The sequence below is a fragment of the Tasmannia lanceolata genome, unplaced genomic scaffold (genome assembly GCF_043159265.1).
Source record: "Tasmannia lanceolata isolate RefF3 unplaced genomic scaffold, GAP_Taslan_0.1 ptg000002l, whole genome shotgun sequence".
Taxonomy (NCBI): Eukaryota; Viridiplantae; Streptophyta; class Magnoliopsida; order Canellales; family Winteraceae; genus Tasmannia; species Tasmannia lanceolata.
In genome coordinates, this window is record NW_027518679.1 from 44581478 (window position 1) to 44599532 (window position 18055).

General features: G+C 37.3%; 1 protein-coding gene across 4 annotated transcripts in view; it reads left to right on the forward strand.

The window, feature by feature from the left end:
• EMB2771 (E3 ubiquitin ligase) overlaps positions 1–16786 on the forward strand; it is a 112839-nt gene extending 96053 nt beyond the window's left edge. For 3 of the 4 annotated variants that reach the window (XM_077376910.1, XM_077376911.1, XM_077376912.1), the window contains 8 exons: positions 6720–6860; positions 6940–7113; positions 7878–7941; positions 8063–8202; positions 10103–10266; positions 14827–14905; positions 15045–15140; positions 15769–16786. In XM_077376910.1, coding sequence (XP_077233025.1) covers positions 6720–6860; positions 6940–7113; positions 7878–7941; positions 8063–8202; positions 10103–10266; positions 14827–14905; positions 15045–15140; positions 15769–16164 — 1254 coding nt within the window. In that variant the 3' untranslated portion in view covers positions 16165–16786. Of the gene's footprint in view, positions 1–6719; positions 6861–6939; positions 7114–7877; positions 7942–8062; positions 8203–10102; positions 10267–14826; positions 14906–15044; positions 15141–15768 lie in introns of those variants that run through there. The other variant, XM_077376913.1, reaches the window with a different exon arrangement.
• The last annotated feature ends 1269 nt before the right edge of the window (positions 16787–18055 follow it).

Genomic DNA, 18055 nt, shown 5'->3' on the forward strand with positions numbered 1-18055 from the left:
ACCTCATTTTCTTACCTCGTGCCTATCTCCTTCTTAGCTATCACATGCACCCATTTTTAACTTAAAACCTAAAACTAGGAACCCCATTTCGTAGCTTCACTTCTTTTTCACTTATTGCACACAACAGGTGGCAAAGTGGGGCAAATGTAATGACGTGGGTTTTAAACCATTCTTTTAGAACAAAGCTCAAAATGCCTTTGACCTTACCAATATTTACTAGCCATGCCCCTTTCTTTTTAAATATACAACAACCCACTTTTGCCATTGACTCCTAAAATACAAGCTCTCTCTCTCTTCTCAAACGCATTTTCATCCCGAAAACTGATATTTTGCCCATTGTCTTCCAAAAATATACTGAATCCCATCTTTTTTCCCCAAATCTTGCCATTAAATTGTCTGATTCCAATCAAACAGCCTTAACTTAATAAAAAATACCAATTTTGCAAAACTTCCAAGCATAAAATTCGATTTCAAACAAAAAATCAACACTTTCTTACCCTAAATGCCAAATTCCCCCCAAATCATGCAACATCCTAACTTTGTTTTATTTTTCATACCATTTTCTTCTTCCAAAATCCAATCAAATCGGATTTCAAGAAAACCATAATTGACACCATAAAAATAAAAATAAAATTCCCCTTTCAACTATAAATACCCCATCCTTGCAACCCTCTAAAGCACGAAAAATCACAAAGGCAAAATCCTCTTTTCAAGCTTCGAAGCCGTCACCCCCTCTCTCAAGCTCTCTTCTCTTTTCAAGCAATTCACATTTTCTTCATTTTTCTTTATTTTGTTGTTTTTCCACCATTTATCTCACGGGGCAGCAGCTTGGACTTCGTTCCCAAAGTCTTCAAACATCCCCAAACAATCTACACGATCTTCATCACCGACGCTACAAGGTCTTTTGCAAAGGGATGGCCTAAACTTTATTCTTTCATGTTTACAATTTCAATCTTTTCTTATATGCATGCTTTCTGATTTTATAAACTATCCTACAGAGTTGTTAGACCTATAAGCTTCTGATTTTGCTCCTTAAACAAGGATAATCAAAAGGGCTTAAACTCATTTCTTTTCTGACTTTATCTTGGGTTATACTTTATAAATTGTATCAATTTAATACTTATTTGAGAAACTATTCAATGTAAGGTTTCGTAGCCTCATTTGCTTAATTATTTAATAAATTATTCATTCATAACCCTCTTATTCTGCCCATTGATTATAGATCTAGTCTTTAACCTTGAAGATTTCTTGTGCAATTGTCAAGCATTCCCTGTTTCAAAGAGCCTTATATCAATATATTATCGGATAGGCTAATATTTCTTATAAATCAACCCTTCTAATTTTCCAGGTATAATTCTTGTAAACGTTTGCATAATAATTCATTTAGACTAAAAATCAATTCTATATTGGTATTATTTGATTTATCATTTTGTCTGATCTCTGTTAGTACTAACCGGTTATCACACAAGTTCTTATGGATATTTCCCTTTAATTTTAGTAGAATCTATCCCAATTATAACTTATTCATTCTGGTCTTAGAATTTTAAATTCATATCACTGTTGAAGTTTTCTATTTCGAAACACATCACTTCACAATTAGAAGAAGAAACCCAAAGGGATTCTTTCTTAACCTACTCACTGAGTTACTCTCTCATTTTGCAACTAATCTAAAGTAATTCTACCTGAAAGACATTACTTGAACCCTGATTACGCTCTTGGTCATTCAATCCATAAACATAGATCTTTTATCTTTAATAGTCCACAAAACATACGTTTATTTTGCACTACTCTGAAATTATATTTTGCCTTGGATTGAACTTATAAACTGTATAATTTTCTATGAAGACTTAAATTGTAAGGTATATGTTGAACAGCCCTTGGCGCAACTCAATCGTTGTTTTGTTTTGCAAGTTTCTAATGGATCCCCTTCTCTCTTTTTTTGAATCTAAGTATCTCAATAATAAGAAATTCGCTCCCAATCCAATAAAATACTTATTAATATGAGGTCCCGGTGTGATCCGTTTGACATAGATCCAATTTTTTAATTTTTTCGATTCCTTAGAATTTTTTTTCCCGTTCCTGGTTCACACTCTTGAAAATAAAGATTTATCAGAACTTCTAATATCTTGTTACTTGGCTCTACTGCTCCACTACTTACACACAATACCTTGAAACTTATTTAAATTGCTTGTGAATTGAATTGTCTTTCTTTGTTAATCAGTGAGAGTAATCACTTTGAGCCTACATGTGCATTTGTATGATAGTGTCATCCCAAATTTAAATACCATTTTATTCACTTAATTTATTATCATATATCTTGGTTTATCATAGCGTTTAGTCTCCTAACTCATTTATTTAAGACCCAAATCATACATTGCATCTTCACATAAATCTTGTTATAACTGATCCCTCAAGTTATTTTTATTTCATCTCTAGACTCAAGGTTGAGTACACCTTGTATACTCATTACTGGAAATTTTGTATGAATTATGTTTGCAAAAAAACAATTAGACAACACCCGCTTCATCTAATCCATTGAACCATATTCACCTAGTAATTAGGTTCTGTTCAGTTTAGTGAAGCTGCCTATGCTTCAAAAGAGGAGCTAAACTCTGCTTATCCTTTATCTTGACATCAATCTTAATGCTTCTAAAAGAAATTGCAACTTGCAATGTGTTATTCAACTTGTTGGTCAATCTGCCTTGAAAGCTAAGTTTTGAAACATTCACATTGCCTTTAAAACTTCACCACTTGTCTGTAAACATTACTTGGTAAAATGAAAACTACTTGATTTTAAAGCTTTCGAATATTTGAATTTGAAATTTAGTAATGGGAGGTGAGTCTAAAATTTGGACTTGAATCTAGTTAAAGAGAGAAGTTTGAGGCTTGAATTGAGTCTAATGGTTGATTTAGGGTCTAATTAGTCCTACTTTGGGTGTTGGGATGTTAACCAAGGTTTAGGTTGGGCAGCCTGCTGATATGTTTCGGATTATTTTGAGAACAAGATCTAAGGTTCCAGTTACTGACCTGTTATGGAGAGCTTGACCTGACTTGTCGAGTGGCGAGACTGACATGGCAGCAGGGTGACTTAGGGTTGAGAAGGGAAATAGAAGAAGAAGAAAGAAGAAGAAGCGAAGAGATGGAAGTAGAGGAGAAGAATTTAGGGAGAAGTAGAAGAACTCAATTAGGGAAAAGAAATCTCACTCAATTTATCAATAATTCATCAAAGGTAATAAAAGAGCTGTAGCTTTGCCTATAAATAGGCAATTAATAATCCTAAAAGAATGAAACCTGCTAAATTAAGAATCCCTAAAAGATTAAAACACCCTAAAGACTAAAATAACCCTAATAAAAGAAAATATGTCCTAAAATATCCATAATAACAATAAAATAACAAAAAAAATCCCTAAGGGCACAAATATCAATAAAAAAGATCTCTATAGGGCTCCTCGAGGGCGGCCCCGACGAGAATAAACTCGCAATGGACGTCAATCCCCATCATTTCCCCCTGTTGAAAAGAATTTTCCTCCGGAGAGTGAAGAGTCTGGTATTGCTCCAAGATATCAGGGTCCAAACGACGAAGCTCCGCCTTTGTAAGCCAAGTAGCGTCGAAATCTGGTCAACGACTCCACTTGACAAGATAGGGTTGAAAACCACCATCTGGTCGGCAGGAAGTGGTGGAACTGGCGGAACCACTGGTAAGAGGGCTGTAGCAGAAGAGCTGGCAGTCTGACCTGTAGAAACATCTGTCGGCATAGTAGGAGGCTCGAAGGTACCTCGATATGTGATAAGATCTTCAATATTGAATACGGGACTAATATTCATATCAGATGGTAAGTCTATTATATACGCATCAAGGCCATACTTACGAAGGATGCGAAAAGGTCCAATCGCTCGAGCATGCAACTTTTGAAAGAATGGCAGGGGTAACGCTCAAGACGAATACGAACCATAGAATAGTCGCCTTCATTTAATTCAAGGTTCCGAATATTTTCCAAAGTGTCCTCTAAAAATAACTAATGAATTTCACATCCTAGACACAATGGAAATAGGTAGCAAGTTTGACAACCTCCTTAAAGAACAGCTTAGCAACCTCCACGGCGACAGCTGTCTTGCTACACGGAATAAAGTGAGCCATCCGTGATAATCGATCTACCATAACTAGGATGGAATCATGTCCTCTAGTTGTCCTAGGCAGTCCAAGGACAAAGTCCATGCTGACATCTTGCCATGGAGAATGAGGAATAGGCAATGGCGTGTATAATCCAGTGTTTTATTTCTTAGCCTTTCTCAATTGGCTGGTGCGACATTGGGACACAATTCGTGCTATGTCTTTCTTTAAAGATGGCCAGTAAAACCGATCCTCGACTAACGCGATTGTCTTATCCCTGCCAAAGTGGCGTGCTAGGCCGCCAGCATGCAATTCCCAAACTAAGAAATCTCGAAGTGAAGTTCGGGGAATGTACAGCCTAGATCCTCGAAATAGATAAGCGTCTCGTATTAAGAAATGAGCATGGCCTCGACGGTTACCATCATGGACATTTTTGAAAAATAATGCCAAAATCGGGATATGTGACATACTCATCTTTCAGCCTATCAAATCCTATGACCTTGATACTCATGGGGTGTAAGACCATAACGACACAACTTAAGGCGTCATCAACTTTATTTTCGACTTTGGCCCGATGATTGAGGACGAATGTATATTCTTGTAGAAATTCTATCCACTTAGCCTGCCTTTAATTTAATTTCTTTTGTGAATGAAGGTATTTCAACGCTTCGTGGTCAGAATACATGACAAACTCCTTAGGTAATAAGTAATACCTCCAATGAAACAACGCCTGTATAACAACGTACATCTCCTTATCATATAATATCGTTGTTTAGCCTCATTAAGTTTCTCGCTAAAATGGGCTACATGGTGTCCTTCTTGACTTAATAAACCTATCCCCACTCTTGGCGCATCACAGGAAACCTCAAAGACTTTATCAGGATGAACTAGGACAGGAGCCTCAATCATCTTCTGCTTGATATCCTGGAAAGCTCGATGGCAGCAGGGGTTCAACAAAACTCTCCTTTTTTCATGCATTCCATTATTGGAGCCATAAGTGTGCTGAAGCCCTTAACAAATCTTCGATAAAAGGTGACCAATCTATGAAAACTTCGAACCTCTAAAAGCGTCTTAGGAATCAGTCACTCATCAATTGCCTTTACTTTTTCAAGGTCTGCAGAAACACCCTTTTCCGAGACAATGAAATTAAGGAATATCAGCTGGGCTCCAGACAGGCCAACCAGGTAGTGCTCTTGGACATCCTGTCGGGCCAGGCGGCATCCTCCCTTCCCCTCAGAGACCTCGTCCCATCACTCTGATACCAAATTTGATGTAGGGTAGAGAAGGGAAATAGTAGAAGAAGAAGAAGAAGAGGAGATGGAGGTAGAGGAGAAGAATTTAGGGAGAAGTAGAAGAAGAACTCAAGTAGGGGAAAGAAATCTCACTCAATTAATCAATAATTCATCAAAGGTAACAAAAGAGTTGTAGCTTTGCCTATAAATCGGCAATTAACAATCCTAAAAGAAAGAAACTTGCTAAATTAAGAATCACTAAAAGATTAGAACACCCTAAAGACTAAAATAATCCTAATAAAAGGAAATGTCCTAAAATATCCCTAATAACAAGTAAATAACCTCCTTTGTAATTGATTTTACTGTTGGGGCTGCATCTCTACTCCATTTTTGTTGTGGTTGTTTCTCTCTCTCTCTCTCTCTCTCTCTCTATATATATATATATATATATATATATATATATATATATATATATATAGAGAGAGAGAGAGAGAGAGAGAGATATATATATATATATATATATATATATAGAGAGAGAGAGAGAGAGAGAGAGAGAGAGAAACGGTTTCTACACAAAAGTGTAGATAAGTTATCTACACACTAGCTTAAAATACAGTGGAGGGCATATTGTTTGGGTGATCCAAACCATTCATTTGATTGGCCCTCACATAGATAGGGTGTGCACAAAAAATCAGCTCCATAGGATCATCCCAACCCTACGATTTGTGGAGGTAAAATGGACGTGTATAAACCTTCACAAATATGTCCATTTTTTGCCTCCACGGTTCGAAGGGTTAGGATGATCCTATGAAGCTGATTTTTTGGGCACACCCTATCTATGTGAGGGCCCATCAAATGAATGCTTTGGATCACCCAAAGAATGTGGGCCCCCACTGTATTTTAAACTAGTGTGTAGAAACCGTTTTCTCATATATATATATATATATATATATATATATATATATATATATATATATATATATAGACACACACACACACACACACTCATTTACCTTTCAAAAAAAAAAAAACATTCTTGCTAGAGAACAAGCTACATCCCAAGTGTCATTTTTATGCAGTGCATCCACCTTTTTCGTGGCACCAACCCATTTCTCACTCATCATAGCTTCTGTAGATTTAGATGCCTAAACTAATGAAACAAATTTGATGTTCAAGGCCTTCTTGTGTATGTGCTGATGACATTAGTATTCCTCATACGGTTGCATAATGCCTGTATTGCCATTTGTTTCAACAGAAGACTAGTAGGAATAGAAGACAACTAATGAAACAAATTGTTGCATAGTGCCTGTATTTCAATCTGTTCAGCATATGCGTTCTTCCCTTTAGCCGCATCCTTTTCTTTTGTTTTTTTCTAGGTGAGCTTGGCTATTGGTTTCTTGTTTCTTGGGGGAGGAATGCGGACCTTTTCAACTGGAAACAGTGCAATTGCTGCTTTGCTAATCGCTCTTTATCCACGCTTTCCAACTGGACCAAATGACAACCGTTGCCACCTTCAGGTTTATCATACTCTTGTCCTAACGTATGAAAGGTGTTTGTCTTTCGTATCATATTTGCTAAAAGAGGTGTCTTTTCCAGGCACTGAGGCACTTGTATGTACTTTCCACAGAAGCTCGGTGGGTGCAAACAGTTGATGTTGACACAGGTCTTCCAGTTTATGCTCCCCTTGAAGTGACTATCAAAGAAACAGAACATCATGGAGAGACAAGCTTTTGTGAAATCACCCCTTGCATTCTGCCTGAACGTGCTATTGTATGTAGCATTCAACTATTAACAATATGAGCACTGCTAGAACAATCAATACTACTACATTCAATGAACTCCATTTAGGGATAAGTTCTTGCACGATCAATTTTTATGAAATTGAAGCATGACCGAAGGAATTGGCTGAACAGGTTCGCTTTGCACACACCAGTTAGCTGTCCTTGTCTAATTCAAAGACTTTGGGACATCAGCAGAGTTGGTCAAGCACCCTAAATTTGATTCTGAGTAGAGTTCTATTTTGAAACAATTTGAGTTTTAAGGGAAATTGTTAAAGATTTTTTAACTAAGGTGGTTGGAATTATTCTTATTGGGCTTAGTACTATGGAATCCATTCAGGAGATACTCCATAAATCAGTGTTGCTAAGCATACCTGGTTGTGTTTCTATGCATTAACTAATGAATTTAAGGGGAATGATAGAATGAAGGGCGCCCTTGCAAAAATCAGGTCCAAGGGCGCCTCTATTGGTTGATTTATGCAAAGTCAACACGCTTTCCACTTTTTTAGGTGCATTTCCACTTTTTTAGGAGCATTCCACTTTTTTAGGCGCATCCCACTTTTTAAGGCGTTGCTCTTTGCATTAATCAACCAATAGGGGCGCGCGCATTTCCACTTTTTTGGCGCATTCCGCTTTTTTAGGCGCTGCACTTTGCATAAATCAACCAATAGGGGCGTCCTTGGAACTGATTTTGTATCATTGCTCTGAATTTAAAAGTAAATAGATTCACGGTTAAAATGTTTATTCTTGTTGCAGATGAAGACTGTTCGAGTTTGTGGGCCTAGGTATTGGCCTCAAGTTATAGAGCTTGTGCCTGAAGGTTGTGGAATGATTTCCCCCACCACGGTTCTTTCTTTTTTTTTGAGCTCTTTATACATTTTAATCCAAAAATGTTGCAGTTTGTAATTATTTTATCTCTCTCTGATACATTCCTTGAGCAGATAAACCCTGGTGGAGATCTGGGGACACAAATGATCCTTTTAATGGTGGTATTCTTTATGTCAAGCGTAAAGTTGGGGCATGTTCGTATGTGGATGACCCAATTGGATGCCAGTCTTTACTGTCAAGAGCAATGCACAAGGTTGGAACCTACTAAATCCAGTATTCTATGACATCCAGATATCACATGAGTACAGCTTTATGTATGGTTATAAATTTCGGATTTCGGCTGGGACCTAAATTTAAATCCGAAATCGAAATTTAAAAATTCAGGTTGAAATTGTAGGATTTACACCGAAACTGAAATTGCCACCGAAATTTCATTTTCGGCTGTGATTTCAAACTTTGGCTTTATGCTGCATATTGAAGTATCAAACATAAATACTCTACATATACATTAGCTACATTTAATCATCTGATTATAGCCTATGTTGCATGGGCATAGCTGAGCGTTGGAAACCATTGATGGTGCGGATTGCTGATCTCAGCATACAAGAAGATAGGGGTCATGGATTCTAAGTATGCATTATCTTATTTAGAAATTTAATGCCTTTATACAGTGAAAGGGTTGTGCCTATAACAGGTTATATAATGTGAAACTTAAAAAGGTAAGGAAAGTTAATGGTAATAGAAATCTTTTTCATATAAAAAAGCTCACTATTAGGATGGATAGAATTCAAAGTCTTTGGTAAATGTAAATTTATGTTAATGGAATTTAGAGAAAATGTGGAAAAGAAAGATAGATGTGTCACAGATGTATTTGTGTAGTGTTGGAATCCAACACATGGCCAGAATGGTACTTTTCTCGTCTAAAAGAATATGTGTAACATATGCTATAATAACTGATGGTGTATCCCTTTTACTTCACATATCATGATATAGCACAAATTCTTGCATGGGTAAGAATATTGGAAACAAATATTGCTTCACAGAATAGCTACTTATGGGAAACTCCCTAGTTGGCTCGAAAGTGGGCTCCGAACGGTAAAATTCTTTTTGCTACCCAAGGTTAGAGGAAGGGCACTTCCAGCACGATTCCTCTTAATTGTGAGTATGCTTCCTGTTTAGGAGAATAACTTTTCTAATAAGAGTGTTTTCCTCTTTTGGTAATGCTAAACGAGTGTATTTAGAAGGGGAGTGTATCTAAAACTTGAAAAACTCATCTTAAGTTGCAGATAAAATTCAAATAAAACTTATTTGATTTTATTTTGAAAAAAATTTAGTCTTAATGAATAAAACATCAAGCTTCTTTCTAAATTCATAAAGCCCTAAGATTTGTAATTCTAATCAACCAAAGTCATCTTTAACTACTTTTACGGTTTTACCCCTAACATACGTTAACCATTCCTCTCTAACCTACTATAACCCTATTGCGTGCAATTCCTCTTTACTTTCCCATTTGCTTCCATCTTGCTTTCACGCGTCCCACATCTTTGCTTTTTTAGACCCCACGCATCCTACTTTCACCTCCACATCGCTTCCCACTCTGGCAACTATGGTTCGAAGTATCAAACTAAGCAAACCAAAGTATACATTAACTAATTTAAAATTTTAATATTTTAAGTAGTATTGGGGCTGTAACGAGTTACACATTTAATCCATTATGTGCATGTGAATGCCATATTTTATTTCCATATAAAATCTATCTATCATGCTGGATAGAATTTGCAGCTTCAAGTAAATGTAAATGTATGTTTGTGAAATTTAGGGAAAATAGGAAAACAAAAGGTACAAGTGTCACACCTGTATCCGTTATGTGTTTGCATCCAACACGTGGCTGACATGATACTTTATTCATCTAGAAGATTCTGTGCAAAATAGGTTACAACAATTTTTGGGAAGTGATATATTCGCCTCCTTTTGTTCACTGGGCCACCCCCTCTAATGTATTTATGATTACTCTCTTTACACTCAATGGGGTGGCCTAGGGAAGAAAATGGGGTGAATATATCATTTCCCTAATTTTTGTATCCATTTTCCTTCATATATCATGATAAAGCACAAAACATTTTTTATGACGGTTTGTGATGTTTTGATGGCAGGTGTGTGATACGACAAGCCTCCGGGATTCTTCCCCTAGTAGTAATGGGAATGGGACCAATGGTCCCGATTCATTTAAGGTTGATCAGTTGATAAGTACCTTTTCAGCCGATCCAAGCTTAATTGCATTTGCACAACTGTGTTGTGACTCTTCTTGGTGCAATAGGCAAGCACCCTTAGTCCTTGCAACCTTCAAATGTTTTGATATTGTGAAGTATATGTTATCTTAATTATTTAAGATTTTCTAATAGGGCTTGCATTGTTTCACATGACTATTACTTCATATCATCCCATCATCTTCAACCTGCACAGGAACTGTATTGACTTTACATAATTCAACTACTTTTTAATACATGCACACTAATCACATCACGGGGCTATTGCAAGAAAGTGAGAAACAAATTAAACCCTTAGAAGCACGAAGCGGGTGCGGGGGCGGGAGCGGGGGTGGGGAAGCGTGGGGTCTAGAAGAGTTTAAGTTTGGGAGCGCTATGGAAGCATGTATGTAATATTTTCTTCATATATCTTTCAAAATTCAAGTACATCAAAAAATAATAGTTTCTAATCATTTTCATATGTATCTTTCAAAATTTAAGTAAATCTAAAAGCTAATTTCTAACCATCTTCATTTGTGTGCACTCGTTCCTCGTGCCTTCTGAAGACACACACGCCTTTGTGCTTGCTCCAATGAAGTACTTTGAAGAGTTGGAGGAGTTTGATGTAAGGAATTTGGTGATGGTGGGACTTATAGAGTAATAGAAGCAGGCTGGGAGCGTTATTCGAGCGGTTCCCGTCTCTCTGGGGTCGCGCTCCCTGGAAGCTCCTTCCTAAGGAGCGCCGAATCGAGGTTCTGAGGTGGGAGCGGCACCCCGAGAGAAGGTTCCTGCTTCTAAGATTAAACCACGACATTTTTTAGATTATTCTGAGTCTTTTTTTTAGAGGGCGAGCCTTGGCGCAACAGTAAGGTTGTTCCATTGTGACCTGGTGGTCACGGGTTCGAGTCACGGAAACAGTGCCTCTGCAAAGCAGGGGTAAGGCTGCGTACGTCTAGCCCTCCCCAGACCCCGCAATGGTGGGAGCCTCGTGCACTGGGCCGCCCTTTTTCTCAGTTTTTTTTCCATTGACTTCGGCAATTTATTGTTGGTATGGTTTCTATAGTTTTATTGACTTGAAATCCAAATTCTCAACTCAACAAAGCCTTTGTCCCAAACTAGTTGGGGTCGGCTAAATGAATCCTTTAGAAAAATTTCATGAAGAAGGTGAAAGGATCATTTTAGAAAAAAATTTATTGACCTGGCTCTAATCCTGGCTCTAGTTGGGTTCTTCTACGTGGATCATTTCTTCCATTCTATCCTATATTCCTATCCAAGGTCATGTTTTCTGTTATGTTCCTAGCTATCAAATCTTTCCTCACTGTTTCTACCCAAGTTGTTTTCGGTCTACCCCTACCTCTTTTTACTCCATCAATTTGGCACGAGTTGCCTCTTCTCACTGGAGCATCCAAAGGCCTACGTTGGATATGTCCAAACCATGCTCTCTCATCTTTTCCTCAATTGGTGCCACCCCCACATTTTTACGAATGTCTTCATTTTTAATTCTTTCTAACCTTGTGTGGCCGCACATCCTTCTAAGCATTCGCATCTCCGCTACACTCATCTTATGCACATGTTGCTTCTTGGTGGCCCAATATTCTAAGCAGTACAGCATGGGTGGCCTTACAGCTGTCTTATAAAAGTTTCCCTTCAACTTGGTGGGGATTTTACGGTCACACAGAACTCCTGAGGCATGCTTTCACTTCAACCAACCTGCTCTTATTCTATGGTTAACATCAATCTCTCCTTATGAAATCCAAATCATTCAACAACAAAAAAAACGGACTTCAAATCCAATATCCTTTTATGTCTGACCTGTACTAGGGTTACTTCTGTATTTTCTTTTAAATTATTCCTTACGTCAAAGGGTGCATTTGGAGCTCTCTGAATGAAATGCTAACCATCTCATGACCTTGAAATAGCACCTATATATTCAAGACTTGCATAACAGGACAATCAATTTAAAATTACGCTGCTAACTAGTTGAACTTGATCCTACTTCGCTCAATGTTATACAATGCTGAAATCCGAGAATGATATGATTGTAGTCTCTTTGTTGTCACTTTGTGAATTTTACCAGAACAACCCTCTTGTGAATCTTCTCCTCTTTCCACATACTATGTTTCTTGATGTCACATTCTTCCACATTCAGTCTTCTTCTGACCATTTATCTGAAATACAAAATAAATGAATGGACATGCTGAGAAAAATGATATGTTAAAATAAAGAGATATTCAAGATGGAGAACTGGAATCTCTTCTTGTAGATAATGGCAATGCTTGTGGTTTTTGCTAGGGTTGGAACTTTATTCTGCTATAATTATGGCTTTATCTATTGTGCGGAATTCAAATGTGATGTAGGAAAAGGAGTAGCGTATGATTTTGATGATACTCTCTCCATCAAATCCTATGCAACGAGTGAACTTGACAATTGACCTATCTATCCTTTCATCACCCCTTCACATTCATGTGGATTGGGCCCATAGAAGCAGGAATCGTGCCTCATGGTTGCCGCTCCCACTCCCGCACCGCGATTTAGACCTTCTTAGGAAGGAGCGACCAAGGAGCTTGTCAAAACCTACTGATGATGCCATTCTCTCCACAGAACCTGCTCCTTTTATTTCCATGCCTTGTTCTTTTGATAATGATGCATGAGGTACATGCAATGGGAATTTTCTTAGGAGATTCATCCCACCTTGAGGGAAACATGAAAATATTTGATTTACATCAAATGTTATGTTTGGTGTAGTATATGTCAAATATTGGGGAGCTCCCACCAACCTAATGTACTGTAACTGGTCTTATGTTGGTCCTCCTTTAAGCCATGTATTCATAGCAACAGGTTATCAATGTATAAGATGCATACTTTTGTTGATTCAACACCATGCAATTGTGGTGTTCTCTTCACTTCTATTTCCAAAGTAATTGTTAAAGAACTCGCGCTCCTTTCATAGCCATGTTTCAAATTCGTTTTGATGCTTTAATTTCATCATTATCACTTCTAGTGACAGCGAACATAAAGTTGGATTAGAACCATACCACATTTTGGTTTGTTCACAAATTATTTGAGAAACACCTTTTACGGCCATGTCTTCACGCATGCCTTCCAAAGCTTTATGAAATCTTTAATTATAACCAGACCACATTTTGGTTTGTTCACGGATTGTTTGAGAAACACCTTTTGCACCAATGTCTTCACACATTGCCTTCCAAAGCTTTGTGAAATCTTTAAAATCATGCCCTTTGAGATTGCTTCACTTGGTATATTACCTTCTTCAATTTGTTGGCATATTTATTAGTTCCTGCTCACCATTCAAAAAAAGTTATTACTTCCTGCTGTTTGGGATCTAGGTTATTGCTGTATAAACACATCTTCCCTTCAACTTCCCATCTACGGAAGCATTCTCATGCTCACTTCATAAAGAGGCCAATTATGACTGTCCGCAAAAGCTAGAATGAACCAAAAAGTGCTAATTTTGACCACAGGATTGAATGTTTCACCATAGTTCAGTCCATGATTTAGATAAAACCCCTTTTCCAGAACGCAATCTTTATAACACAGCTGTTCCGTAGTTCTGTATTTAACCATGCAAATCCTTTTGCAATCAAAAGCAGTTCCTATTTTCTTGTCGAGCGTACTGAGAAAGACAATCAACTGGAACTTTCTTTTTATGCTGCCCTCGCAAATATCTTATGTTTGGAGTAACTTGTTGATTTGAAAATGGAATTTACTACATGGCCGCTGGACACACAATAAATTTGCATGCATCTGATGCTTAAAGATATCTGATGACCCAGATATGGAATTTATGCTTGTGAAAAGAAACACCAAAAATGTAATTCTTATTACACATAGTTTATTAGATTTGGCTTGCTATAATTGATAAGTGTGTTCATGTATCAGAGTGAGATAATAAATGCCTGAACAACTTTGGAGAATTTTTCAGCATTGAGTAGCTTTAGAAAATCTTTAAACGTTGCCTGAACAACTAAATGTCTAAATCCATGAGTAACTTTACAAAATCAACCTTCGAGAATTTTTAAACATTGAACCTGTTATTAAAAAAAAATTAAAGGCCACCCAGTCAGGCTGGACACTTCAATGTTAGCCTTGCCAAGTCAACCACGCAATATATGCTTGTATTTTTGTCGTTAAAAATACCTCAAATCTGTGGGTTAACTTTTTTCTGGTTCTCTCGAGTATATTCTGCAGAATATCTTGATGTTTTTCCGACCCAAACTCAGCATAGGGAGGACAAGCCCTTTCTCCCATCGACTTGTCTGCAATCTTTTTACTCGGGTCCATGGATTTAATTTTCTGTTTCGATCCCTACCTAAACCGATTTTTTTTTTTTAAATTTCGGTCATTTCGGCTGAAATTTGTACAATTTTGGTCAAAATGACCACATTTCGGCCGAAATCCGAAATTTTGTTGATTGCAGACCCAAAAAGGGCGGCCCAGAGCATGAGGCTCCTGCCATTGATGGGTCTGGGGAGGGCTAGATGTAAAACGATGCTTGGGTCATGGTTGCCGGACACTGATTTTGGCAATGATTGATGTTTGAAATTTGAACATAAAGATGCATCATAGGCGTTATTTCTTGCAAATAGGAACCTTAAATTATGATTTTGCAGATCTGACGTCGATTTCAAGGAATTCTGCTTGCAAGTGTTGTTTGAGTGTGTGAGCAAGGACAGACCAGCTCTCTTACAGGTACATTAATTGTTATGACCCATTTTTTTGTGTTGGTTTCCTTCTATCTCTCGTCTTCCACCCCTCCGTCATCCATTTATTTATGCGACTGGGCCGACATTGATGCAGGTCTATCTCTCTTTTTTTAAAATGGTTGCAGGTCTATCTCTCATTGTACACTTCTATTGGATCAATGACTGAGCAGGTGACTGGCATTGATGTTTTTGGTGACTCGCTTTTTCTTTCTAGTTTAAAGGTGATCCCTGGATGTCCCTGATATTTCTGTTCTTTCTTATCATATTCATTTCCATTTTTTTTTTACTGCTCCTAAAAGTAAAAATATAAGCTTGAACAATCTAAATTGATGGCGCTGTCTTATAAATCATATTTACCTAATTAGTTCTCTCGGTAACTAAAAGGGTTTCCCAGCAGGTAATTTACAGACAAGCTCTGAAATCTCTTGGTAAAATTTGTGCTTGTGTTTTATCATGCTAATCTTCTGGTCAACGCTACCATCCTTGGTCTCTCTTTATGATGATCGTCCGTTCTGTAAGGATATCAAATTTTGAATATTCGCACCTCGCATTGAATGGCTGTGGTTCTACAAGTTATTGCAAGTTGTCACAAATACTTCCATCTTTATGCTTTATGCTTTTAGCTTTGTGATTTTGTTAGTTTCTAGAAGCATTCTTAATTGTTTACAAAAATATAGAAGAGAAAAAACAATATTAATTCATTCATAAATTTCTCTAGTTAACCATCCTCTTTTTTTCATTTTCTAAATTACAATAGCTGCTACATACACAAATTGCCTTGTACAACTGACCAAAAAAATAAACAACGCAATAATCAAAAGGATTCAGTATCTATGTTTTCACCTGCAGCTCGCAGTAGCGTATAATGAGGCTCTGGTTGGTGGCAAATTGATCAGTGCAAGAGGCGGCATTGTCCAGACTACATTCATCGCATCTATCAGGAAACGCGCGGAAGAGCTTCTGAATTTTTCTGAGGAGAGAAGAGATGATTTTGACAATTACTTAAACGAGGGAAAGTGGCCGCGTGAGCAATTGGGTGGAGATAAGAAGGGTTCAATGCTTCTTTCATGGTATCTTCAGTGGTTTAATGTCCCATCACCCTATGTCGTGAAGTCAGCAGTGGAGAAGATGGAGCCCATTGTTCCAATCACCTCCTCTTCACTTCCTCTTCTGCGTTTGTTACTGCCAACAACCCACATTAATGCACTCGTTGAGATTGATAGACGGCGCCTCTTCCAGAAATAGTGGCTAAAACTTATGCTTCTGGGTTTTCAAGGAATGTAAAACGGTGCACGCACGAAAAAATAAGGTGTGTTACCTTCCCATATATGCACCTTTCTCCATTTCAATCATGGCCACTTTCTCCTGCCCTACAACACCAGCTAGTTGACTTATCAACTTTGATATTTTGGCCTAAATCAATGTTGCCCTACTGTTAAAGCTCAATCTTCACAAGTTGTACTCAGTTCTAGAAATCCTTTCTCATGTATGCGGGAGAATGAGTTTCATATCATATTAAGAAGAGTCAGTTTTCGTTTCCTGACCTGCCCTGTTTTCCGTGGCTGCCAGTCGGCCAATTTGAGGTTTTAGTGAAGGGAAAGAATGTATACGTGGTCTCACTCGAATCGAGTGGGGGTGTGTCATAACCTACTCTGAAGAGCTGGAGGTGTTGAAATTAGCTTGCGAGAATCTGTTGTACACTGCATATAATTTGAACTCTTATTATTATATTATTGCCTTGACATGTAAATTGTTTCTGAACATTTCAACATTCAGAATTTAGGTGATTAGTACTGAACATTTCGGCCCTGTTCGTTTTAGATTGTGATGTTGATAGAAGCATTCAGGTAAAACTTTCATTCTTTGATATTTTGATCATAAAGAAAGACAGCAGAAACAAAAGAAAAGGGTAGCAGCCAACCAAATATCCCACTACAGTAATTGACAGAAAGTACTGTGTATGACAATAACCCTACCTAATTTTTTTTATAATGGCTTATAATTAGGTTTTAAAGTCCCAAAAAAATAGAAAATAAAAAGAAAGTTTTTGAAGTCATTAAGAAAAGAAACCTGTTGTAACACTAATATGGTAATTTAGGGCCCGTTTGGATGCCTCAGATTTTGTATTTGGTTTTGGAATTGAGTTTTCATTATAAAATGAATAGATCTGCCGGCTCATGTTGAGGGAGACAGAGAGGGAAGGGGGTAAGTCCTGCTGCAGGGGAGAGGTTGAGGAGCCAAGAGGGTGAAGGAAACTGCCAGATCAGTGGATTTCCAATTTCTTATTTCCACAGCTTATTTGGAAATATGTTTTTTTTCACTGCCAGTCGCTAAATTGGAAATTCAAGGATTTGATCCGGATCCAAATGTCAACACAAAAAGGGCTGCAAATGTGAGAATTCCAAATCAAAATCTTCTCGGCATCCAAACGGGCCCTTACATTATTTATACTGTATTCTGTAGTATATACATGAGGAACACCCAAGTTATTTAAAACCTTATAAATGTAATATTCCAAATCTTAAAATATATTTTCATTAAACATGAGGAATCATGATTTTGCAGGAAATAGTAACTGTTTCAAAAATATTTGCAATAAGTCCCTAAATACTACTTATCATAATATAAGACTAATTAAAAAACATTTTCATGTGAGCAGAAAAAAGAAAAGTAACATGATTTTAATTTTAAATGAAATGAAGAATTATAAGATTGTAAACAAAGAGCAACAATTTTCCAATTGTTTAAAGAAAATGAAATCATAAATTAATATGATAATGTACTACATTTATCTTTGGAGAGAAATATTTTTAATATTGCAAGGGATTTGCTAGGCTATTTTGTGGAAAGCCATTTCGCAGCTCAGTTTTGGAGGAAAGAACAGCCACACAGACTTACTTTTTGGCAGATTTTGTCTTATTTAATTCTTCTTCATGTGGCTGTTCTGTCCTGCAAAAGTGAGCTGCGAAATGGCTTTCGGTGAAATTGCTTAGCAAATCCCATATTGCAAATATCAATATATTATTAGTTTTTCAATAGAGATGATCCTTGTGAGATGATATAATTAGAAACAGAGAAGAGGTGACGTCAAGGCTCTGTTCGTTTTAGATTTTATGAATTGATTTTAGTCCAAAAT